Here is a 25103-nt window from a genome sequence, read left to right on the forward strand (position 1 = left end):
TGCGAGACTCCCCTGCCCACATCTTTCCAGGTGGATATTGACCCGTCCACCACCGCTGTCTGGGTGTGACCCCTGAGCCAATTTGCCACCCACCTGCCTGTGTAATCATCCACGTCACAGCTGCTCAGTTTATTAACGAGACTAGGATGAAATACTATACTGTATGAAGGCTTTCTTAAAATCCAAGTAGATGACGTCTACCTCGACTCCTGCGTCTAAGCATTTTGTGACCTGTTCATAAAAAGAAACAAGGTTAGCCAGGAAGGATCGACCTGCTATGAACCTGTGCTGATTTCCTTTCAGCATTATTTTCCCTGCTGGGCTCCCACGAATGTGATCCTTAATGATTTTTTCCGGAGTTTTCCCAAGCATAGCGGTAAGACTAACTGGCATATAGTTTCCCGGTTCCTCCCTCCTCCCCTTCTTGAAAACAGGGACCACACTGGCTTTTTCCAGTCCTCTGGGACCTGACCAGCCATGCCAGCGGCTCTGCTATGGGCATGGGGGATGCTTGGGCATGAGGGAAACTTGTGCCTTAGACTAGACTATAGACCATGTCACCAGAGGATCTCAGCCACTTTCAGTGTGACCACAGACCTTTGAGAGAAATAAATCTTACTTTTCCAAGGAGCAGACTGAGGCAATGAGAGTTTACGTGACCTGATGAGGGCCAAGCTGTGAGTAAGGTAGCAAAGCCGAGGAGAGACCCCCAAAGCCCCGACTCCTAGTCCTCACCCTGAACCAGGAGACCATACTTTGTCCTTCCTTGTATATGCTCTTCTTATCTCATCACAGCAAGGGCTTATGCAGGCTTTAGAGGTCTGAATTAGACTACTAATATTTTAAATATATATATGTCTAAAGAGCATGTGCATTTTAAATCAAATGAGCAGCACAGAACAAACAGCAAAGAGCGTGTGACAGTGAGTAAATGTTACTGCTGTAGGAATGCTGTCGGCTGTTGCACACATCAAATGCACCAAAGACGAGGCAGTAAATCTCTGAGGCATTCATTAGAGTTTTCCTGTTACCTATTTCAAATTGGCAGGTTATTTTTCAGGGCTGTAACGTGAGTCAACAAAGGAGAGATTCATGTGCTGTGACCAAGAAGACTTGTAGGGCTCATGTGGGTAGCAGGCCTCGCTCATTAGAATCCACTTTCCTTGGAAGAATCTCCTTGAAGTAAAGGAAAGAAGAGGGAACTTATCTAGTGGCCAGAGAAGGAAAATGCTAGACAAGAGTCCTGAGGTTACATTCCTGATGCTGGTACTGACCCTGCAAATAATTCCTGTTGCTCCCTCATGGGCTGACTGCTGTTTATGAAGTGGTTTGAGGTCTTTGAATGAAAGTGGCTGTTACCAAACAGTACTTTATTTCAGGATTGATATGCAGTAGGAGACTTGAGATATATACCCCACCCCCTTTGGGCACGAAGACACGTGCTTTGCCTTCTATCGCCAGTGCAGTCAGGATAACAGCTGATACAAGCACCACATCTTTACTTTTTTGCATGTTTTAGTGACCAGATACATGCACAGTGCTCATATGCACAATATCTGTTGCTTACTGGACTCCCCTCGGGCAGGGCCCTTTGACACTACGAGCTGGCGATGCTAAGGTGTGGCAGGACCCTTCTGCATGTCCCTGTAACACATATGGAACGTGACATTCTTTTATAGCAAACAAACATTACATTTTTTTCTTGCTGGAAATGCCAGAACACCAGCATTTTGGTTGTACTCAGTTTCGAAATCCCCTCAGTTTCATTTTTCAGATGTATGCCATGTCCTGAGAGATCACGTGTGACCAAAGGTTTGATGACTGAACAGGCTCAACAGAGACATTGGTGACAAGATGCAAGACCTTCCAGCAGCATGTGCAGCTGGCCTGAGACAGCCCTGCTCAAGCACAGGAACACATATGACTCTGGGACAGTCTCTTGAGGCTGTGCACCTTTCCTTGACAGGAGCTCTGGTCATTCACAGCAGTCATCAGGGTCATTCCAGTGCAATTTTTTTGTCCTGGTATCATTGCAAAGTTCTTATGAACATCAAAGAACATCTCAGTAATACTCAGAGCTGCATTTCAGGCTTACGATCTGAACTCCGTTGGTGCATTTTCCTTTTCTCCTTAAAAGTTATCAAATGCAGACATGTCTGATAATATCCTATTTCACACCACATTAAATTTCCTCCTGTTGAAAAACATTTGTAGCTTTTACCAAATGTGAAAGTGCTGGAAGGCTTGTTTGTCAGAGAATCTGGTAGGAGCTTGTTCTTCAAATTTCTTCTTTGGACAGGGAGTGAATGGAGCAGAAAGGACCGAAATGAAAACTATTAAATGCTGTGAAGGTCATGTCAGCAGTTCCTGGGTGTTGTGTGTGTTTGAAGAACATTATTTTCTAAATTCAGGGTCTGGAGAAGGCTCACACTGATGGCCTCCATTTGCCCACGGGATGCTTATCAGGGCTAATTTACTTGTTTTGATTTTATACATCATCTCTGCATTATCTGTTTTCCATCTGTTTCTGCACAGGGCAATAGGCAGACTTAGCAGGGTGGAAAAAATGACAAGGAGAATGTAAAAAAGTGAAATTTAGACAGTTGAACAAGGATGCAATGTTTCAGTGGAAGTTACAGTTCAGCTGGGTCTTATTATAATCAGGGCCTGGGCAGAGATCAGGATCTGCATTCCCTCCTGGACAGTGGAACAGGATCAGCCCTTGGAAAAGCTCAACAATCCTTAAAGCCATTACACTTTTCTGCCATAAAAGATTGTTTTGGCCAAAAGACATGATAGTAAAATCATTGTCTGATTAGCCTCTTGCTTTATTTTATTTTATTTTTTCAATTCCAACATAGTTTTGGGAGCTGCTAGCGATAGAAAGATTAATACTGACTCTTGGAGCCAGGAGTCCCTGTGCTTTCGTGCGCTATCAAACACCGTCTGTATTGGATTTTGATCTCCAGTCACCGAACGGTGCCTGCTGGCTGTGGTACAGGGCCGAGCATGGCAGGCCGGGCACGGGAGGAAGTGTCATTTGCAGCTTTGCTTGCTGTTGGGGACACTCACCCCAAGGCTGGGCCAGCACTTGCCCGCTGCCCCTGCCCAGGGACTCACTGTCGGGTGGGTCAGAGGAAGGGCCCTAGGCACCAGCCATCACCCCGGGAAGGCCAGGTTTCCTGTGCTGAGTGCAACAGGGGACCGAGCGAGTTCACGCTGGCCTCGCGCAGGGAGTGGTGGGCGTCACCCGCAGCCCCTCCACAACTGCATTCGCACAGCCACTGGACACTCTGGCTCTACATGGGAGCAAATTGCACCGCACGTTTTCTGATGTGGTTTTCCTGTCAGTCAAAGTCGGAGGCGTCTGTGCGGGGTGTCTGCGTGGCAGTCTGCCTTGTGCCAGTGAGTTAGTATTTATGAAACCCAGGAGCCCTGTATAGCACACGCGCAGGCTGAAGCCCATGTGGGAGATTCCAAGCTAATCACGTGTCGCCCACGAGTTTTAGGGTTTGATTTACGGCTCCTACTACGATCAACCAAAATTATGTAACTGCAGGATCAGCTGGCTAACTCTTTGTAAGTAGCATTTCTATTTCTGGTTCATCCCATTGTGCCAATTTTACACCATTCAGGTCATTGACTTAATAAGGATTAGGGCCCTGTTGCCGTGAGCCTCACACATGACCCCTCTGATGTTCTTTCCCGTCATTTATTTCCAGAGAAGTAGCTCAGCAGCTTGGTAAGTGGCCATTAGCTCGTTTTCTCTTCGCTGTGTTTAAAGGCCCAGTGGTATATTTAGCCTGACAGAGCTAATTTTAGTAATATTTGCTGAGGGGAGGCCATTTTGCTTCCGTTACCTAAGCAGTTCTCGCTGCGTGCTGCATGCACCCTGCTAGCCCTCCACACTGAAGGGGGGAAGCTGGGATGAATGGGGAATGGGGATGGATACTGTCCTCCAGGTCACATATCAGTACTCGGGAGAGGGGTGGTATTTTTAAGCAAGAAAGAAGTGCTGCGGAGGGGCTCTCATGAATGCCTGCTCTTTCCTGGCAGACGCTTGGAGATGCCCGTGAATATCTTTCTGGGAAGGGGAGTCTCTCACAGGTTAGTCAACTCTGCTCCCCCAGCGTGGAGCCTGGCTGGGGAAGGGCACTTTCTCCTGTGCACGGGCCTCCCATCCTTGCCCCTTCTGCCACCAGTGTGACCCTGTGGCCTCACAATCCCCTGCCCTCCAGGCTGACATTGCTGGCAGAGGTCCTGAGACATCACGAGTGGCCAGTGAAGAGCGTCTGGGCGATTGTCACTGCCTGGGCTAGAGTTGAACCAGAAACGTAGCTGCAGATGGATGCGTGCTCAGCACCCTCCCTCCTCCCATTGTAGGCTTGCAGAAGGGTGCCGTGGCCCTCGCTGCTCACGCCTGTCGTCTCCTGCAAGGAACGCTGCTGACGGCGGGCGTGGGGGCGCATGCTTTCAGCACGAGCTGTGTCTGCCAGGCATGGCCCTTATTGACCTGGTGAGTCACGGTTGATGTGTCAGCCTGAGAAGTGGGCTCATGACTTCATTCAAAGTTCCTATTTTGTTACTTCAGCGAGGACAGGCCAAGCAGAGTCTAAGACCAGTCCCTGTGATGCCGTTCTTAGTCACCGTGGTTTAAAGCTCCATCCAAGTCTTTTAGGCCTTTACAGTTTACACTGTCTGAAGTGACATTTCACCACTGTAAGTTACACACACTGCAAAAATATTTTTATTAGAGACAAGCTCATAGCTGCCTTCCCCTTGCGGGCACCCTGAGCACGGAGCGGCTCTGAGATGCACATGTCCTCATGGCTTTTCCTGGATGCGAGTCACGCCGATGGAGCCGCTGTGTGGGATGCAAGGAAGGAGAAGTCTTGCTCTGCCTGGGAGAGGGAAGCCCTCTTTTTCAGGGCTCTCATATGACAGAGCTTTTCATGCAGAGCGTTTATTTATTGCCCCCTGTGGCCAGCGAAGCCTCTGCTGGCTCCTCTGCATGGGCAGATTGCCAGCGACGTCACTATAGCTAAAATCAAACTCTTCTCTCTTCAGTTCTCCCTTCTTCCCTCCTTTTATCTGTCCCTGTTGCTCTGCCATCCCTTTGGCTGCTGGGCTTGCACCCTCGGACTCATCTTTATTCTCCAAGGACATGTCCAAGCCCTGCACTGTCTCTCAAATCCAACTCTCCCCTCCTCCCTGCTTGGCAGCGCCATCTGTCCCTCTCGAGGCCGCAGTCTTTTCCCCACCACCTTCCAAGAAGGCCCAGCTCCGTCCTTCCCAAATGGGCCCAAAATGCATCACTTTGGCACTTGCTCAGGCCCTGTCACCCACTTCACGGGCTCCCTGTACAAACTCACATTCTTCTTCACGGTTGCGTCTGTTTGGATCCTACCCTTGTGTCTGATACGCTATGTGCAGCCTCAGCCGCACAACCTGGCCTGGGTCCCCCACTGTGAAGCATCCTCCGCAAACAGGCTTCAAACTGCAAAGAAGGAAGCTGGAGGCTTGCAGTTGCTCTGCCCTTCATGCCCCTAGTTGGAGCAGGTAACAGCACAAGATGCATGTGTGACCTTGGAGGACACTGCTACTCAGAAAAGGTTACACGCTTACACATGTGTGTGCTCACAGTGAAATCCATGCTCATGGTGACCTCTGGAAAAACCAGTTGCAGTGGGGCGGGAAGGGGATCGTTCAATGCTCTACATGGCTCCACCTGTCCGATAGAAGGTCAAGCGCATTGTCGGTGCTTCACAAAGCATTTAACAGCAGGGACATTGTCATCGGGGAGCAGGACAACACTTTCCGGGCTCTGCAGTACACGCTCTAATTCAACACTTTGGGAAAGCGATTAACGTATTGACATGCTGCCAACCTATTGCACGGTGTTATGGTGATGCCGGCGTCACTCTCGTTCCCATTACCAGAATTCATGTCACTGCTCCAGGTCATGTTAGCGAAGCCTGTTTGGCCTGGCAACTTGTTCTTTTACACCTGCTGCGGGGAGCATGAGCAGTGCGTGACTCAACACTCACCAGATTATTTACACTCCGAGAAACACCCTTATCAGTTCTTAAATTTGAGGAACATCAGCATTTTTCTAATCGTAAAGTCACAAGAGATTCGAGTACATCTTGAGGTTAATTTTTTGACACATCCCCCAAAATCTGTCATCTTCTTTAATGTATTGTCTCAGAATTGACAACAGGCGTTCCAAATGGCGTCATGCCTTGGACTCGAACATAGCCATGTGGTTATGTTTATTTGTCTGTCGAACGAAAGTTTGCTTCATTGTATTTGATTGGGTCAAAAAGGATATTAAATTATATTTTCCCTTTTAAATTGCAATGATTCATTTTACTGCTGGTCAGTAAACGTGGGCACTTAAGAGGCTATGTTGTGTTTTCTTTATCAACATACACAAGCACCAAAAAACTAACCCAGGATACAAATAAAGATGCACCCACTCCTCTTATTTTTCTCCTTTGGGACTTGATTTTGCAATACTTACACATACCAAGTGTCCTTATACCAGTAGCCCCTTGAACTTACGCAGCGCTGCTCAGCTCTGTGAACGGCTAGGCACCCCATGGAGAGACGCAGGATTCCCTCCAACCCCAGACACAGGCACATGCTCTCCTCAGCGGCTCTGGTTAGTGTCAGGCTGCACATGCTGGAAAAAGCTGTAGTGGCCAGAATCAGTGAACCCACCTTCATCCAGCAAATGCTTCTCTGTGGTTGGAAGGCTGCAGCCCATGGAGTCGGTTCACAGTCTGTAATCTCTTTTTTGCCCACGGTAAATGAATGCTACGCATGAAGAACAATATTACGTTCCTAATTGCACTGTGTGAAGCTTTCGGGGAACCTCAGCAAGTTTAAGGACTGGATAGCGAACACAGCCCTTCTACACTAACACCAGTAGAGCCAACCTGCCTTCTTGGGCAACTTCCCTTCAGCGGGCTTAACAACAGGATTTCATGCTAAGGGGAAATTCCTGCCTTAACCTAGATTCATTATCAACAGCTCAGTAGGAAGCTGGTACTATGGTGCCAGATGCCTTTGCAAACCAGGCCTTTCCCTCCTTGTAGCTCTATCCATCCCTCTTCAAGTGAGTCCTCTCTCTCCCAGGTGTTTCGCGAGTGCTTTGATATCCTCTATGGAAAGTGTTAGAAAACAGCAATGAGGTTTTATATCATGGCAAGGAAACACAGCTTTAGGCTGGTTTCACCACTGGAAAAAGTTTTGCCCAACGCTGGACCACACAAAAGTAAATTAATAGAAGACATGTGCTCCAGTCCCACAGTGGATATCCTCAGAGAGTGAGCGCGTGGGCAAAAAGCTGAGCAGTCTGCTATTTCAGACCTAGGTTACGGTCAGACATTCTACTGCGATAGCCAGCTCTGGAGGTGTGAGCTGCAGCAGCAGGCCTCATCCTCAGGTGTGAACCGTCTGGGTGGGAAAAAGTGACCTGATATTGTTGCATAAGATAGATGAAAGAAAATGAGTCTTTTTTAAGTGAGGAGGGAGCCTAGGCATGCGCCTGGAATAGCAATAATGGTGCCGCGAGTGGGGAGGGGGCCGGGGGTGTAATTGGAAGCAGCAGAGCATCACGGGCCTGCAGGCAGGCTGGCCCGTTCTCCCCCCCAGCTCAAACAGCAGCCGCTGCACTCTCCCCGGGGCCACCCCAACCTGTGTAGGACCATGCCACCGCTTATGTGAGGTGTCAAAGGTGCCCTGCTGCAAACTCACAGCTCGGTTTTCAGTTTGCGCCAGGGCAATGGAAACACAGCAGTATGGCTTTAATTACCAATTGCTCAGCCAGGTTTTATGTATTTTCCTGATCTTTCATGTCTTGCCTTATGGGGTATGACAAAGCAATGAAATCACCATCCTTACGGAGCTGCGTGACAGAGCCTCACAGGAGAATGGGAGTGTGGCAATCCACAAGGAAAATCCATGTCGTGAGAATACAGTCCAGCAAGCACGACGGGAAGCACGAGCTGTTCGTACATACAAATACACGCTGGTCTCTGACAGACTAATAATGAGATGTTTATTCCCTACTGCCCGCACTCCTGCTTCAGCAAGAATTCATAGCTCCCAATACCCAGCTCACATAGACAGTGCTGCAGAAGCTCACTGGGTAGGGACTTGTTCCCATACGTTCTTGGAATCAAACGCCCATATAGCTCCTTGCTCAAGAGTACAAGAAGCTGTTTACAGCAGAGTATAGACCCACTCTTGATACCTTTTGCCTTAAAAGTGATATCCGAATTGGATCCAAAATCTATCTCAGTGCAAACCAGGTGGAGCTTCGGAGCAATCGGAGAAGTTTTCCCGGTTTAAAGGAGGTGTGAATGGGGAGCAGAAGCCCTCGTGGAACTGCTGTGAAGGGGATACGTGGTCATAAGCATACGTTAGATCTTTTAATGTTAACAATGTGTGTGGACCGCTGATATTTTTTAAGTATCCAGAACATTATTTGGCTGATGCATTTAAGGTTTACTGTTGGATACGCTGGATTTGGAGACGTAGGAGAGCAACAGGCAAAGTGATTCACACGAAGGCAAAAGCTGTGACTCAGTATGAAGGGAGAGTATCACTGTGCTGGATTGCATGGCTGCAACATGTCTAATCTGCTGATGACATGATCGCTGTGGAGGTGCAGGATGACTGTGCAGAGGGGGAGGAAACGCTGTATGCAGCAGCCGCTAAAACTGCTAGCAGTCTTAGTCCTGGCAGCAAATAATTTTGCCTGCCCTCGCAATATGGCTGCTTGGCGGGGGGGAGGGTAGGACATGCCGCACACACAAGAACAGCCATATTGTTCTTGCTTTACAAAAAAGAGAAGAGTGGCCGTGCTCGGAGCACTGGCTGTAATTGAAACAAGGCAATCGGGGGTGGGGGGCGAGCACTGCAATTTCTGCTGGGAATTGAATCGCTGGAATTCGTGGTCCTTTGAATCTTAACTATCTAAATTGCGCTAGGTTAGTGGTGAAGGGGAAAGCGGCTGGTTTCCTTCATTCTATAGGTGTGGGAAAAAAAGAAATCTGCTCTTAATCTGGGGGATTCTCTTTCTCAAAATGATTCAAGTCCCTGGGGAGAGACAGGCACTGTGGAGCTCTTGTTAGCCCTTGAGTGAATTTCCCTGGTGGAAACTTGTCCTTTGTTCATGATGTCATGGTCAAATGGAACCAGAACTAAGAAACACTAGAAGATTGTGAACTTTCTGGAATGTAATTACATGTGTATCAAGTAAATTTAGGATAGCAGGTTTTCATCCCCCCATGACCTTTGCTACCGACTTAATGAAAGAGCTCAATGAATCCGCTTTAAACATAAACTTAAAAATACCCTTGAAATCCAGCCTTCATTAGAACCAACCACTTTGTTGACGTCTCGGCAGTTACCACCAAGTGCATATAATAATATTTCATGATAAAAGCCAATTTCATAAGAACAGAGCACAGGAAGAGACCTCCTGCATCGTTGAGTCCCATCCTGTCAGTTAAAATTATACCACCCCCCCTCTCCAGACCTAATGAAAATGTTAGGAGTCTGACAAACTTGAACAAGAAAGGGCATTCTGGTTTGGTGCCAACAAAAGCTCCCCAGGCCTCACTTAACCACAGAGACCCAACCATGTGCTGCCTTTCGGGACACTGGAAGCTAAGGTATCCCCTCTTGTGAAACCATTCAGTTTGCCAGGGCGGGGGTGCGGGGGTGCTCCACTTTTCTGCAGCAGTGATGTTGCAGGGAACAGAGATGATTGTGCTGGAGGCTAAGTTGCAGGGACTTACTGCGTGTTAATAGAATGACAGGGGGCCATTGCCATACACTTGAATTTGTTTCATCATTATAAAGGTCTTTCTCCCTCCCCATCATAAGGACCCTGGATCAAGCTTTGCAGTTTTCAAGACAGATTTTACCGTGTTTTTAATAAATGAGGTCTTGCTCCTTAATAGATTTTAAAACTATTTCTAGTACGAGTTGCTGCTGCCAAAATGCAAAGTGTTCTAACAGGCTGTTCCCCGATTCTTCCAGTGGGGCAGTATATCCCTAGCCCAACAGGTTCCCAAACGTAAGAGCACTAAGATCAATGAGGCAGAATTTTTGCATTTTGAGCTTAAGGAAAAGATTTTTTTTTTAAATGTCAATAATCTTAGCCAGTGGTATCCATTCCGGAGTAAATGTTTTTTAAGTATGAAATGAGTCTATAGCCAGACAAGGTATCCCTTTTGTTCTTTTTGTTGTCACGAGCCGCTCCTAGAGCATGTGGGATGGTAGTCAAAGGAAAAGACGTTTCTTTGCTTTGTGTGGTATTGGGCCACCACTTGTTTTGCCCACATCTGCCTGCGCACGCTGCTTGAGACCTCCCAGGCAACGAGAGAGTCTCTTTTCTCTTTGTTGTTTAACACAGGTCATCTTTTCCATAACCATCGTGGTGTTCAGCTCTTTGTTGGCTTGCAGCTGATCTCAGGCAGCTCTGCTTCTTTCTGGTGTTCCTTTGTTGTATGCTGGACAGGTCCTAACAGATGATCAAAGCAGAGAGAAGGGGGAAGGGTTATTTAAAATGTGGTTATTGCCTTTTCCAGGTTGCACTTGCCCGGGTTTTTTTAGTAGTTTTAAGTGTTGGGTTGTGTTCTGTTTTAATGTTAATCACCACGAGACACTCAAGTGTGACGAATGTTATATGCATTTAGAAGATGCCACTTGCAAAGAGGCTAGAAAGAGAGAGGAAAAATGCATGGCTTGCCATTCAAAGTGACATATTTGTGGAATGGGTGTAAACTAGCATAACTACCAGAAAAGATAAGTGAAGTACATTTCACTTCTCTGTGAGATGATCTGAATCCCTGAGACTTGGATGCCTGATGGAAACCAACAGACGCCGTCTTCAGCATCATTCACAGGACACTGCTCATTTACCGGATTCTGCCACCACGGTGAATCCGGGAAGCCGGGAGTAAAAGAACAGTGAAAAAAAACTGCCGAGACAAAACTCTCTCTTGTGGTGAAATAAGTGGCCAGTTGGAGGGAGGCTGTGTTTTCTTAGGGTGGCAGAACAGTTGGAAAAGTTGTTGGATTATTTTTGGCAGTGGCGTGTATATTATAGCTCTATCATTAGTGTTACTAAACTGACGGGTTGCATTGAAAGGGTTATTATTTTACTAGTACATTCTTGCAAAAATGCAGCGTACTGAGACCTACAGCACAGAACGTTTGTCTCTCGGGCTGTTTAACCCTGGACACATTCGCGTCATTGTCACCAGCCTGATGCTGAAACCTCCTCTTTGAATGAACTCTGCTGCAGAACGTGGGCAGCCAGCGCGTCTCGAGGGTGCTGGGATCAGCACAGAGAAGTGGGATGTGGCGTCTGTTGACTTCCCAAGTCAAAGACCCAGCAGCCTCGGTGGCACTGTTGTAGCCGCACCCCCCAGACGCAGGCGCACTCAAAGGCATTGCTTACCCCTGTAGATCAGCCCTTTGAGTCTGAAAAACAGCTGAAGTGTCTCTCCTGCCTGCGTGCCAGGAGCACAATCCCCTGCCAGGCGTGTGCAGAGTCCCGGCTGCCACCTCTCGCACGGCCCACGCCGGGCCCCTTCCAGCACGGCAGCCGCTCCCAGAGCCCTGCGGCATTCACGTACTGGGGGGTGAGGCCTGATCACATGTGCTTTGCTGCCTGGGACCTTATGTAATGGACCTCACAGGTAGGAGAGGCTCTTACCAGTCCCAGGAGGAGGGAGGAAGAGCACAGGTCACCGATGTGTGGTCACACCACTGCCGAGTGTAGGGCAGGCCTCCTCCCACAGTGGTTCGCCCTGGGTGCGGTGCTGTCCCGACCCATGGTGCTAGTTCAGGGAACTCAGGGATTGACCGCGGTTGCACTTGCTTGGTGCTTTGCACCATCCTAGCTTTTCAGCTGGACTGGCCCCTCCCTGTAGGACAGGTCTGGACCCAGGTCACAGGCTGGTTTCTAGTGGTAGCACCAGAAGGCATCACCTTCCCACATTGCCTTGCTTCTGCATCTGGCGAGACAGGAGGATGCTGGATAGGGGTCAGGAATCAGGAGTTGTGACAGAGAGGAGCCAGAAAGAGCCTCAGCCACTGGATAAGGCTGATCTGTGGCTGTGCTGCAAGGACTGCATCCATGAAAAATAGTGCAAGATGCACTGCAGGCAGCTCCTGGGCTGTAAAACCAGGGTAAAAGGCCCGGTGGAGAGAGCCCAGCAAGCAGGCTTCTCACCAGGGCAGCTGCCAGGCCCCGTTTCAACTCCTGCTCGCAGCTGGGGAGGTTTGCTTGAAAAGCTCATTTTTCTGGGTTGTTACTGAAACAGCTCCTTTTATTCCTGCAGCCAGGCCCAGCCAGAGCAGCAGGCAGACTCCGCCACGCAGTCAGACAGGTCTGATGGCACGCAGCATCCCTCCTCCGCTCAGCGTCTGGACGCAATAAAGACCTCCCTGGCCAGCGGTTTTCTATTCAGTTTACCCAGAGGTAAGCACAGGCGGAGCAACCGCGTCCAGAGAGACCAACAGCCCACCCGCGCCCGCCCACCTCAGATGGCGGTCAGCCCTGCTGTGCCAGAGGGAGGGCATCAGAAAAGGCTCCGGGCAGCGCCCTGGCTGGCTGCGGGAAAGGAGGCATCTCCCCGAGCCCCAGGAGTGGCCGGTCAGGGCTCCAGAGCAGGAAGCGCAGAAGACTTCATCACGCTCACTTTGCAACTGACCTGCTTTGTCTCCAGGTGCCTACTCGTTTACTACCCCCCAAGGTGGCCGGCGGTGCATTTATGGCTTATGGAACGAGCAGTCACCTTTTCCGCTAAGTGCTTCCTAGTTTCACGGCACGTCCCCAGCTTCTGGCCGCTAAGGTGCATCCGTTCTTCTAATGGCAGCGACTCCTGCGGGAGTCGCGGCTGCTAGAAAACGCTCACCACGCTCGCGGATGAGCTCCTAGAACTGACATGCTGGTGATGACCCACGTGGCCAGAGCTTGCCAAGGGATGCCCCTGCATTGTGTGCCTAAGGCTGGCAGCTCAGCCTCCCTTGGCATGCACTTGAAACACTTTCAGAGAGCAGGAGTCCAGTGACTGCTGAGCTTGGGAATGAAAGAATAGAAACAAACAGAGTAACTCTGTGGATGGCCCTCAGTGCCAGCAAGCACGTATGTGCTCCAGACATGGCTGTGCCAGCCAGCGCGGCCTCTTGAGTGTAGCCACCTGTGTCATTTTGCACGTCCCCGAATCCCAAACAGACACCTTCTTCCTGGCCAGCCTACCTCCTGCCACATGCCCAGCAGAAAGCTTTGCCACAGCGGGGGAAATACGGATCAGTTGCAAAGTTAGGGGGCAAAGGGGCAGGTGAGGAGGTTTCAACTGGGCATGAGTAGTTCAGTGCGGTGACCTTAGTACATTTACCCTGGCTGCATTTCAGACCAGTGAATCCCGCGTGAAACAGAACTAGAGAATCGCCTTGAATTGGCATGGCCAAGCTCTGCTTCCTTTCGAAGGAAATGTAAACAGAAGTCTATATGTAAACACAATAGGTTGGGGCTGTTATGGGCATGTTTCGATAGCGTCTGGATTTTGTTGTGCAGCCCTTTCTCAATAACATTTCTGCTGGAAAAAGCAAACCGTAGAGATGTTGCGAACCATCTGACTCCAATTTGAGTCGTCGGAGCACAGGGGGTTACTGGCTGCCTCGCAGATAGCCTGGCGATCCTGCTGCTCCCAGCTCCGTTCCTTACGTAGCGCACCAGGGCCAGGCAGCGTGCAGGAAAGGAAGCAGCCCCCAACCTCGCTGTAAGTCTGAACAAGATTGACTTTGGACTGGTGAGGATTTTCTTCAGCAGTGAGACCAGCCTCTCCCTCCATCCTTCAATTTTGATTGCTGCACAGAGGATTGCTAACGTGGCTCTTGGCCTCCCTCTCTCCCTCCCCTTGCTTCAGGGACTTGAGGATCATTGCTCTCTGCAGAAACTCCCCCCACTTGGCATCTCCCACTAGTTTCTTGAATCCATCAAATCACCCACTGTTTAGCTCTTATCTGAGATAAGTTTCCTGACAAGATCCTGCGGGACCTCAGGATCCTGCAGCCTCTGGGAGGTTCAGTTAGCAAGGCCCGAAGCACTGGCCCACGCTCTTTTCACCCTCTGCGCTTGAGGCGGAGGGAGTCCGAGCACAAAGGGAAGGGCGCGTCAGCAGTAACTGCTCCTCTCCCGGGCAAGGAGAGGAACACGACGGGAAGTGGACTTGCCCCGTTTGTCCAGTTGGAGCGTGCCTGCCGGACACGCAGCAGAGCCCGGGGCCAGCTGAAACATGTCAGGCAAACAGGGCAGTGAGACAGGGAGGAGCCTCTTTCAGTTCTGTTTATTCCCTGTCTCTGCTCATTAATGCTCCGTGGAGGAAACTCGGCATCTGCCCTTTGCTGAGATTTCAATCCTGGTGAATGCCTTTGCCATTCGCGGGATGCCTGCTGCTGGCTTGTTACCTGGCCTGCGGCTGAGCAAGCAGACGTGGGGGCGGGTACCTCACGAGGCCATGCTGGGGCCTTAATATTGTTCTTAGAGACGTGAAGAAATGTATTTCACGTGTTTGCACACCCAGACAGATGGATTTTTCTCCTGTTTGCTGAGCGGCCAGCGCTGGCGCGGGAGCTGCTAGTCAGAGACACTTGTGGAACTTGTTGCTCGCGGTTGTCTGAGGACAGGCAGTCCCAGCGCCGTGCCCGCGGCAGCCCTGGTAGGCAGCCGCCCAGGGCCTCGAGGCTGCTGCAGAAATCACAGGGGATATTTTCCCCCAGGGAACACACAGCCTCCAGATGGTCTCTGCATTTCTAACCCCAAACAAGTGCTTCATAAATAATGTTCTACTAATAACGAATACCGAAGGAATTAATTAGAATCCCACTATTATTTCCCAGTGTTCCCACTTTATTAGGAACATTAATGCTGTTTGAATGAGCTGCTCTAGAGGCACATCTGGCTTACACATGAGCACCTGATGAGATCCGTACGATCCGTGCTCCCACAGCAGATGCCCCGCAAGGCCGCTGTTGTCGGCAGCTCGGCCTGCATTGGTGCCGTCCGCAGTAACGCTGGGTTTCTGTTCCGTTGTAGGTGCGCAGCGTGATGTCCATGCTGTACCACGCTCTGATCGTAGCTCTCTGGGTCGGCGCGCAGGCAGCACCGCAGCTGGAGGACAGTGCCCCATGGGGGTGTCCTGCAGGAGCCACCACGCCAGACACCCCCCGGACTAGAGCACAGCAGGGCCCCCCGCCTGCTCCGCACCCCTCCCCGAAGGCCGACCGCAGGGAAGCCGGGCCCACGGCCAACGTCACCGTGGATCCTAGGCTGTTCAGGAAGCGGCGGTTCCGGTCCCCTCGCGTTCTGTTCAGCACGCAGCCCCCGCCCGTGTCGGGGGCCAGGCGCAGCACCGAGCCCGCGCACAGCACGCACCCCCACAACAGGACGATGCGAGCCAAGCGGATGGCCCACCCCGTGCTGCACCGCGGGGAGTTCTCGGTGTGTGACAGCGTCAGCATGTGGGTCGGGGACAAAACCACAGCCACTGACATCAAAGGCAAAGAGGTGACAGTGCTGGGAGAGGTGAACATTAACAACAATGTTTTCAAGCAGTACTTTTTTGAGACCAAGTGCAGGGACCCCAAGCCAGTCTCCAGTGGGTGCCGGGGGATCGATGCAAAGCATTGGAACTCCTACTGCACCACGACACACACCTTTGTCAAAGCGCTGACCATGGAAGGCAAGCAGGCTGCCTGGCGGTTCATCCGGATTGACACCGCCTGCGTGTGCGTGCTCAGCCGGAAATCAGGAAGACCCTGACACGGAACAAGCCTGGGTGACCACATCCTCCCACCCCCTACCTCAGCCTGTAAATTATTTTAAGTTATAAGAATTGCATGGTATATTTATAGTTTATACATTAAAAAGAGATCCTCGTTATTTATTAAACATTTTGGGAAGCCCTCTGTGTGCTGTACACTTTGTTTAGTGCCATGACAAGCCCCTGGGAGATGCTCAGCTGAGTCCCAGCAGGTGTGGAGGTCTCTGCACATACCTGTACAGCCACCGAGATCAGCCAGTTCTGGGAAAAGGAAACATTTTGCAGCATTCACCTTTTTTCCACTCTCTCCTATATAAAAAGCTAGTTTTCCCAAGCAAAACCTGCTGTTCCACAGTGAAAAATTGTGATTTTGGGTCTCCAGATAAAATGTTTTTGTCCAATTTGTAAAAGCTTGGAAAAACCCACAGAGGAATTTCCAGCTAAACGAGATTTGACAAGTCAGCCCAGGGGACCCAATCCTGCCCCAGGGATCTTTCATGCAGAGTACAGTAGTTCTTTGTGCCACGGTGGAAATCTCAGAGTAAAACTCTCGGGGGAGCTGAGGAAGTTGCCAAATTAGTTTTTGCTCTGACACCAACCAGCCCGGAGCTCTGCTGGCACCTTTGTTGGCCAAGAGAACAAGGCAGTTGTGTTTTGATTCTACCCTGGTTATTGCTGCGGTGCCATGGAGTGATGGACTCGTGAATTTTCCCATCAGAAATCTCTGCTTCTAGTGGCTTGTAACGTAGCTGTAAGATTTCACTTGGGGTGGGGACCTTGGCGATAGCATCTTGGGTGTGGGAGCGAATGTTTTTGTGCAGGATGAAAAAGGCGCTTGTGGCTGCACTTCGGTAAGAACAGTCCAAAAGCAGCTCGTGGTTTCCGTGCTCCCACCCCCCTTGCGAGTGCTCTGGTTTACAGACCTACGTGGTGTAGCCTCCGGCCTGAGGCCTCTCTTGGGCGTTCCAAGCCACGGTGCAGGGAGCAGAGTCTTTAAGCCTCCCCGTTGTTTCCTTTGGAAAAGCAGCCGGTCTCCATCCCAGAAATGACTTCAGCACAAATATCTGTAGGGTTGTAGCCTGGGGTCTCCCAGGCTCAGAAAGGTTCCCCCTTCCTGCCCTGCATCTCCTCCCCTGCAAATGCTGCTGCTCGGAGCCTCCCTTCCCTGTGCAGGCAGCAGAGGAGCAGCAGTTCCTAGTCTCTTGGAAATGAAATAATCCACGCATTTAATTATGTGCCAGTTCTCACTTATAACCACATGGATCTTTGCATTCCAGCCTGTTTCGAAGCGGGAAACAAGCAGCCCTAGACAAAAATATGCTTTGTGTTCAAATAATGCCTGTTGGGCGGGCAGTGGGAGGCACATACCAGGAACCCCGCCCTGCCCGTGCCAGCACTGCCTGGCTGCTCGCGCTCCGTCCGGCAGGAGTGTGTCCATGGTCCACGTGCTGCTTTCCACCCGCCTCTAGCGAGAGGTTGTGGGGCAGCTCAGCGCCGGCAGAGAGACATTTGCCCACCCAAGAGCAAAGTTAGAGGCAGCGGGTGCATGGAGAGCTGCGCTGGGCAGGGTTCGAGGCAGGGAGCGTCGAGTAGTTCTCATCTGCTCCATCCCGATCCTCCTATTCGGATTTCATCTCTGCTCGGGGGGGTGGGGGGTGCAGGCTCCAGGGTGCTCCTGACCTGTCCTAGATCCTGGAGTGAGTGGACAGGCGCAGAAGTAGACCCTGAAGACCTGCTGGGGTGGGGCGGGTGGGGACGGGGGGAAGATAGCAGCTGCAGAAGCAGCAAGGAAAAATCAGTGTCCCAAGGCAAAGATGTATTCGATGCTGGAGCTCCTCCCTGCCCGTGCATTTGGGTTTAGACCTCTGCGGCAGAGCTTCGACACGGTGCCGGTGTGCCCTGCTGTGTTTTAGCCACGTGCGTTACCGTAAGTTGGGGGCTTCAGGGAGAGGAGGAAGAAGTCTCTGCAAGTTCTGGCTCTGTCTGGTGCATCGAGACTCTGGCATTAGTTTACCACTGGACATAATGAAGCTTCGACTCGAACATTGTCTCAGGATTGTATTTGATAATTTGAAACATGTGCAGAACCTGGCGTCTCTTCAAAGAGTGCTGGAGCTCTGACATGGGCCTTTTGATTGCAAAGCAGTTGTAGGAGCTGGCATTCCTTTCCCATCCAGCCCCCTTACAGCTCTCAGCTACACCTTAAACCAAATCCTTGCCAAGGGCGAGATTGCTGCCAAACAATGCTCAGCCTGAGCGGCCTTATAGTTGATGATAAACTCTTTATGGGGTCATTATTATAAATCTGGACTTTGATCAAAATTTCTGCTAATAAAGTATGTATCTCTTCATTGCCGTGCTGCTCTGTAGCGTGGTACTGAGGTATTGCACTCAGCCGCCAGCCTGCTCCTTGTTCCCAGCAGAGGTTTGCATTCGGTTTCCTCGCTTCGTGCAGCCCCATCAGCAGTGATCTACGCTGCGGCTGAAGTCCCTGCCTTACCAGGAGATGCCCCGAGGGGAGGGCAGGGCAGCGGGGCGGGGAGGGCTTCGTGCACCTGGATCCTGACACAGTTGTTCGCGCTGGTATTTGGAATTCCCGACTCGGGGCGGCCGCAGCCTGCGACGCGCAGGAATGCTGCGGCTACACATCGCCTCTCGTGCCTCTGCCAGACTCGCCCTGCCTGGTACAGGAGCAGCTGGGTGGGCAGGAGGGGGCACTTGCCTGGGGAGAAGGGGCAACAGCAGAGCCTCTCTTCATGGGGACGGAAACGTAAATATCGGCGCAAACGGGTGAATTCTGCCGTGTGGCAGTGAAGGAGATGTGCAAAGGGAAGCGCGTGGACTTGCCAGCAGAAGGACTGCTCCATGTTTGCATTTGTGCTTGCACCTAAATGCACTTGGCTGGGATCGCTAGCGCGGGCCCCGCACGGCGCTGATGTCACTGAAGCGGGGTTTCTGACGTTTCCCAGGGCAGCATTCGGTGATCTGTTCCGCTGTGCAGAAGGTAGCACGTTTACAATGTCATACTGAAAGAATGTGGTTTAAAAATAACCCCAATCCGAGTTGAACCTGGGCCCGCTGGCACCAGTCACTCGCATGCCCTCCTGCTGCCAGCGCTTCAGAAGAGCCGGCGCCAATCCAGCTCCAGAAGACACAGCCACATCCGGGGAGTCACTGAAACGTGGGTGGCAACCTGCCTCGGGTTCACGTTAGTGGGTTTCTGCTGTCAGCAGCATGTGCAGGATTCGACGCACAAGCTGCCCCGCAGATTTCTGTCCTGCGGGAACCCGGGCGCGCACGCAGACCCTGGGCTGCAATCCAGCGGGGGAATTCAGCAGCTCCCTGACACGACCTGGGGAAGGCAGAGGCTGTGGGACAGCTCTCTCCCCTCTGGCTTATTCACACTGACCCACAGTAGGGCAAAGACAGGGACGGGGGAGGAAAAGGGGAGTCAGGTGGGAGGTGAAAGAAGGGCCCGTCTGTCTGTGTGAGCCAGTACAGCCATAGGAGAGGGGCAGGCTGCAGGTTGGCTCCAAGGTGCCTTTCAGCTGCAGACGGGCGCTCTGGGCCATGCGTTCTGCCAGCAGCAGGCCTGGCAGCCCACGGCCCCGCGGTCAGGCTCCAGCGCCCCCGGGCCATCGGGGCAGGCCCGCCCCGGGCACTCCCGGCAGAGCACGCAGCACGCTCCGTGGTACGGTCTGAAGCAAGAGCAGGATACTCGAGGCCTGATGCCAACTCCTGCTGGACTCGCCAACACTTCCCCGCAGCTGCAGATGTGCATGTAAGAGCGAGCATTCACATCTGGTGTCCAAATCAGAACGCCAAATGCAAATCAGAGAACTTTATGCAGATCTGTGACACTCCCAAGGGGCCTTTGGGCCCATAAACAATCAATAGATCTTGAGAAGTCTTAATTATAGCTTTTCGCCAGTGACAGCAATAATCCTGCTCCAGCACTGCTTATTATTATGTGAAGGGGCCTGCACCAACTGCTTGCACAGCGGCGTGCTGAGATGTCAAAGGAAGAGCAGCCTGTTTAAGCATCAACATCTGAGCGTGTGTTAATCTGCCTTGCTCTCGCTGCAGTGCTCAGCTCCTAACAGCGATACCGGCCTTGGCAGTGGACATTTCCTGGGGAACTGACGAGCCAGCGGGGCCTTCTCACCTAGCCCCTTTCTGCCTCATGGGACTCTTAGCTTTTGGGCCGATGCCACAAGGATGAGTAGAGGAGGGGCAACATCTAGTGGTCAGAAACTGGGGAGTAGTGGGGCTGGTGACCTGGGTGTGGACCGGGCAGGATTGCTACAGCTCAGCATCACCCAGGCTATGGCCTGGCTGCCCTTCCACAGTGGGAAATAAGAAAGCTGCCCGATACAGCCTGTGGCACTGCAGCACCCGGCCAGGGTTGTCCGGCTGCTACAGCTTGATGCCCTCTGGGCCCAGCCAGGCCAACACAAAGGGCGCAGCGGGAGCGGTAGAAGAGGCTGAATTTTATTTCCTGCCGCGGGAAGGAAGCACGGACCGCGTGGAGCAGGTTAACGTTATGGACTCTGCCATTGAGGTGCATGTGGCACTTAAAGCTTTGCCGCTCAGCTGAGTTTGGTGCCACTTTCTCAGCCATCCCTGAAGGGGCCAGGGGCCTAGGCTGTCTCGCAGCCCTTTCAGCGGACTGTGCTGCTGCAGCGGTTACTGTGTGAGTCCCGGCTGAATCAGAAGAGGAAATTCATCACTGTGGGAGAGCATTGCAGGTAGGTAGTTTCACTCCCGGACATCTGCTGACAGGCCCATCCAGGCTGCCGTTGTTTTTCTGGTGGATCAAGAGGAATATTCTGGGTTGGTTGTTAATGCCAGTGTCAGCTTTGCTTTGGCATACAGAATAACAGTGCCACACAGGAGCAGGTAATGCAATTAAACCTCTAGCGATGAGCTGGCGAAGAGGGCAAAGATTAAATTGGAGCTGAACAACTGCCAGCTAAGGACATTGGGAAATAAGACATAAAACTTTGGCATCCACTTTGCGTTCTGTGAGCAATTAACACGTCTGAGCTTGCCGCATCCTCTGGTTGCACAAGATGCCAAGACCTAGTCACTGACATTCACACCGCAACAGCAAGATGCGAGGGACCATCGCGTTTGTCTGATCAAGCCGGTGCTCACAAGGAACAATCGTTGTGCGGACTCTGACTGTCTCTGTGGAAAGTGCTCGGACATTTTGTTCTGCTTCTAGCTGACACGAGCCCCTCCCCATAGTCCATGAAAGTGTGGGACATGAAAAGGCCTCTAAGTTATGTCACCAGTTCTCTTTGTGCCTCCGGCCAATCCAGCTGGAGGCCTCCTCAGGAAAACTGGCCATGGTCATCAGGACTTGTTGCTAGAACTGGAAGGTGTTTGTTTCCCCAGTTCTTTTGGTGCTGGCAGCACCCCAACATATGCGAGCAGGCTCTTCAGCCTCTCTCCCATGTCTTTTTGTTCGTTCCTGGAGGCCTTTGTGATACCTGCAGTGTGACGTGAGACGGGAACTCCGAGAAAGAGACGACTTGTCGGAAGGCGAGCAAGCAAAACGCTGGGAAGAGCAGGGGATCGCTTCAGAAACAACAGACGAAGCCACGTCAAGTCTCAGACCCCCGAAGGTGCAAAGCACTGCAAAAACACCGGCGTGTTCAAACCCTGCCTTCGTTTTCCCCTTTGGCTGGATGAAGTGTGCTAAGACACCCAGGAGCTCAGTTCTGTGGGTTATGGACTATAAACCCCAAGTGTTGACCTCCAGAAAAAAATAAGTTTACCAGCTCCAGAAAGTACCGTAAACACCGGACAGAACAGATGGCCCACGCCGGGGGGGTCTTCCCTCAAGGACACCCCTCCTTCCCTGTGCTGGTAGCACGCTGCTCGCTCATCAGCTCAGTAGTAATACTTGTGGGACTTCTCTCCCCGCTCCCATGCGGTGTGCAGGGCCCAGTCTCACTCACCGGGCTCTGAGATGCTGCTTACTTGGGAAGCCTGTGAGGAACTCGGTTCTTCTCCCCAGTTCATTATTTGCCTTCTGTAAAAAGAAATCCCCAGATGGATTCAGCAGCATTTCCTTCAGCTGCTTGGCCTGGATGGAACGAGAGACATTTTCTATAGAAGCCACCTGCAACTTGGACCCTGGGTCTGATTTCTCATACAGGAGCAGCAAACCTCCAAAAATCACTCAAATCATCGCTTTATTTTCTGCTGCGTTACGTTTTTAGTCAAATAGAAATGAAATAAAATAAACAGTTTCCAAAGGAAAGAGCTGGGCTTGTTCTGCTCCAGAACAATTTAATTAGTGATAAGATTTCCTGGGCTAAGCTTTCAACATTTAAAACTCCTTTGTGACACCTATAGCTTAAAGGCATAAAACATTATATGATTTTTAACAAGTTCTTCCTTTGCAAAATCCATCACTGTACCTGTCTATCAGTGCAATGCGGTGCATATAAATAAATCTTTCTTCCTTGTGAGCTGCTCTCAAAACAATTTCAGCAGCACAAGAGCAAGTAAACACAGGTCTGTACTTCATTAATCATGTACACCTTTTTACAGGCATGGTGCAAAAGTTAAATGTACAGCCTCAGTGTTAGTGGCGGGGGAGCTGGAGTTCAAGACCACGGGTTTTTGTATGCAGTGTTTACTAAGGCTGTCTGAAAGAAATGGTCTAATCTCGGAGACTAGCAATGCGCTCTTGCAGTTCCTTTGAAGACCCCACTCCGCCGGTGCCTCCCCGGGCTGTACACCACATTCCTGCGGAGTCTGCGCTATGCTGGGGGTGAAGGGCTTGGTAAGACCTGGACACGTTACTTTCATTATTTTATCTCTACACGTCTAACCTCTCTGTCATGTCACGACTCTTGATTTGTGCGGGGAAGGGCTGGAGGGTTTGCAGCCTCATCCCTGGGAGAGGGGCTGAAGCTCTCCCTGTTTTGTCTCCATTGCAGAGATCACTGACAGGACTGGGAAGACAGCAGTCCTCCAAGCCAGCTCCGCTCAGCGTGAGCCAGCGGCAGAGTTAGCAGGTGGGGGCCCGTTTCACACATCTCCCTGGCGTTCCCTACCTCATCATTTCCTGTGAGAGGTAAGCTTTGCAAAATTATCCATGCAGGTTGGGTCCTTAAGATGTTTATCAGGGTTGTGGATACATCTGCAGAGCGAGTTAGGGAGCCCACGGCTTTTCTGCATGTTTGGGTGTGCAGCGGCTTGCTTGTTTCTATCATCTTGGTTTGCAACGTGAAGACTGACAGAGACTATGACTGTAACTTGAAAAGAAGCTGCCTGAGGCCAAGCCGGAGCAGCTCTGAGGCGGGCTGCGAACCATGCTGGAATTCTGAACGGAGCAGGGGGATCTCGTGCAAAACGGCCACGTCCACCCCGGGATTTCAGGAGAAGGAACAAACTGCACAAGCCAAGCCCGACCCGGGTGAGAGGCCCCGGAGCGCCGAGCACCACGGCCGATTGTGCCACGGGCCACGCGGCTCGTTTTCTGGGAGCTGCACAGCGGGCACGCCTGTCAAGTTGGCAGGGACTCGCCCTCTTGCCAGCACTGTGACTAATGAGTTTGCAGAACTTTTGAAGGCCTGCGGGTGGGTAATTACAGTTCTGATTGCTCAGCTCAGCTGGCGTCGGCACCTGGGCCACACCAGAAAGTTCTGCCGGCCGAACGCCCCAGCCCTGCAGCTGGTCACAGTTTCTTGGCCTTGCCCTGCTTATTTGGGGTTTTATTGCAGTGCAGAGGAAGTTCGGTGCCCCCACAAGACTCGGTTACAGGGCAGGAGTCACACACACCTCCGCACTACCTTCGTGCCCTGCACCTGTCCCACAGCGTCTCCAGCTCCTCGCTGAACTGGGCAGCCGAAAGCAATGCTAGCAACGCCAGCCCGTCCCTGGCCGTGCTCTTCCAAGCTGCATCATCCCGCAGTGGTTACTCGCTCGGGGGAACTCCTGTCACTGCCTTTGGCTGCAGGGTTGGAGTTGCTGTGCACTTGATCTGGACCCACTCCTGACAAAACCCACTGGCTGCGATGTGGGGATAGCAAGGGCACGGGACTTGCATCTACAGCTGCCCCAAGCTATTTGGGCAAAACCTCCCTGCCAGAGTCTAGCGGCAGTCCGGGAATACAAGCTTGCACCTTCACATCCTGTCCACCCAACTGTTGCAGAGATGGTGACAGTCACCCCCTTAATGCACATAACACCTTTTTATTCAAGTGCTTTAACAAAGCAAAAGACAAATCCCACACATGGGACACTTTGCCCAGCAATGAAACACAACCAGGTCTTGGTGCAAAACCACAGCTTCCCTCCGTCACAGTTTGGTACAGGCAGGAAGGACCATCAGATCCTCTTGAATGCAGGGTGGCAAAAAACCACCATGTCCCCTGGAATTTCACCCAGACACTTTCAGGAAACCTGCTGGCACTGCTAGTGATAGGGCCCCAGTGTCACACCTCACAGGAAGGGGTTGGGGTGGCTGGATTGGTGGGACCGTCTGGAAGAGAATAGCACTTTCCTCGTGCAAAAAGAGATCCCGAGACAGGATTTTAGATGCAGAAGTGACCTGAGCTCTGGGGCCTTGGAGCTGACACTTCAGAAGTCTGCTTCCTCTGGCCCTGGCTGCTGACTTTCCCTGGAATTTCCTCCATTCCCGTAAGCAGCGATAAGATCCATGTTGACAGCACGGAGGAGGGGACACGCATGAAGGGCATTATAGCATAGCGGAAAACAGCCTTTCTTTGGAAGCTGCACTTCCTTGCAGCAGCTCGTTTCACAAGAACAGAGTCTTGCCCGTGAGAGGTTCACCTCCTTCTTGCGTGCATAGTTTCACAGCAAGCCCTGCGGTTGGGCCCAAAGTCCTGGGAGAAGATATTTTGCTTCCCATCTCACATGCTGCTAACAGCTTCTGTAAGGATTGTTTTTACTGTCTCACTGTAGGACAAACTCCCTCACTTTTCTGCCCCAGTGGGAACATGTTTCTTGTAGTCTTCCCAGCCTTTGAAAAGTTGGCATTGAGCATTTCCTCAGTGAATCTGGTATTTTTTTATTGGTTTTGAGGATTTCCCACAGCTTTCTGGGAAAACTAAGAGCAAGGGAGAGATCTCAGAGTCCCCGGTGTGTCTAGGTGCAGGGACAGCACCAGCTTGCTACCCGCCCGGCCCCGTGGAGGGGGACTGCTCTGAGCTCGCGCTTTGCTGAAAGCTGCAGCAACGAGCGGTTTTGGGGCCAGGCCTAGTGAGG

The 25103-nt window shown here is 51.5% G+C and overlaps 1 protein-coding gene across 7 annotated transcripts in view; it reads left to right on the forward strand.

Annotated features, from left to right (window-relative positions):
* Positions 1 to 25103, forward strand: part of NGF (nerve growth factor) — a 66428-nt gene that overhangs the window by 24820 nt on the left and 16505 nt on the right. For 5 of the 7 annotated variants that reach the window (XM_090026068.1, XM_090026070.1, XM_090026071.1 and 2 more), the window contains exons 2-4: positions 12369 to 12508; positions 15128 to 22653; positions 22811 to 22947. In XM_090026068.1, the coding sequence (XP_089882194.1) occupies positions 15140 to 15853 (714 nt within the window). In that variant the 5' untranslated portion in view covers positions 12369 to 12508; positions 15128 to 15139 and the 3' untranslated portion in view covers positions 15854 to 22653; positions 22811 to 22947. Of the gene's footprint in view, positions 1 to 12368; positions 12509 to 12624; positions 12756 to 15127; positions 22654 to 22810; positions 22948 to 25103 lie in introns of those variants that run through there. The other 2 variants (XM_090026069.1, XM_090026074.1) reach the window with 2 other exon arrangements.

This window comes from Crocodylus siamensis, chromosome 13, assembly GCF_052110815.1.
Source record: "Crocodylus siamensis isolate JL-2025a chromosome 13, ASM5211081v1, whole genome shotgun sequence".
Classification (NCBI taxonomy): Eukaryota; Metazoa; Chordata; order Crocodylia; family Crocodylidae; genus Crocodylus; species Crocodylus siamensis.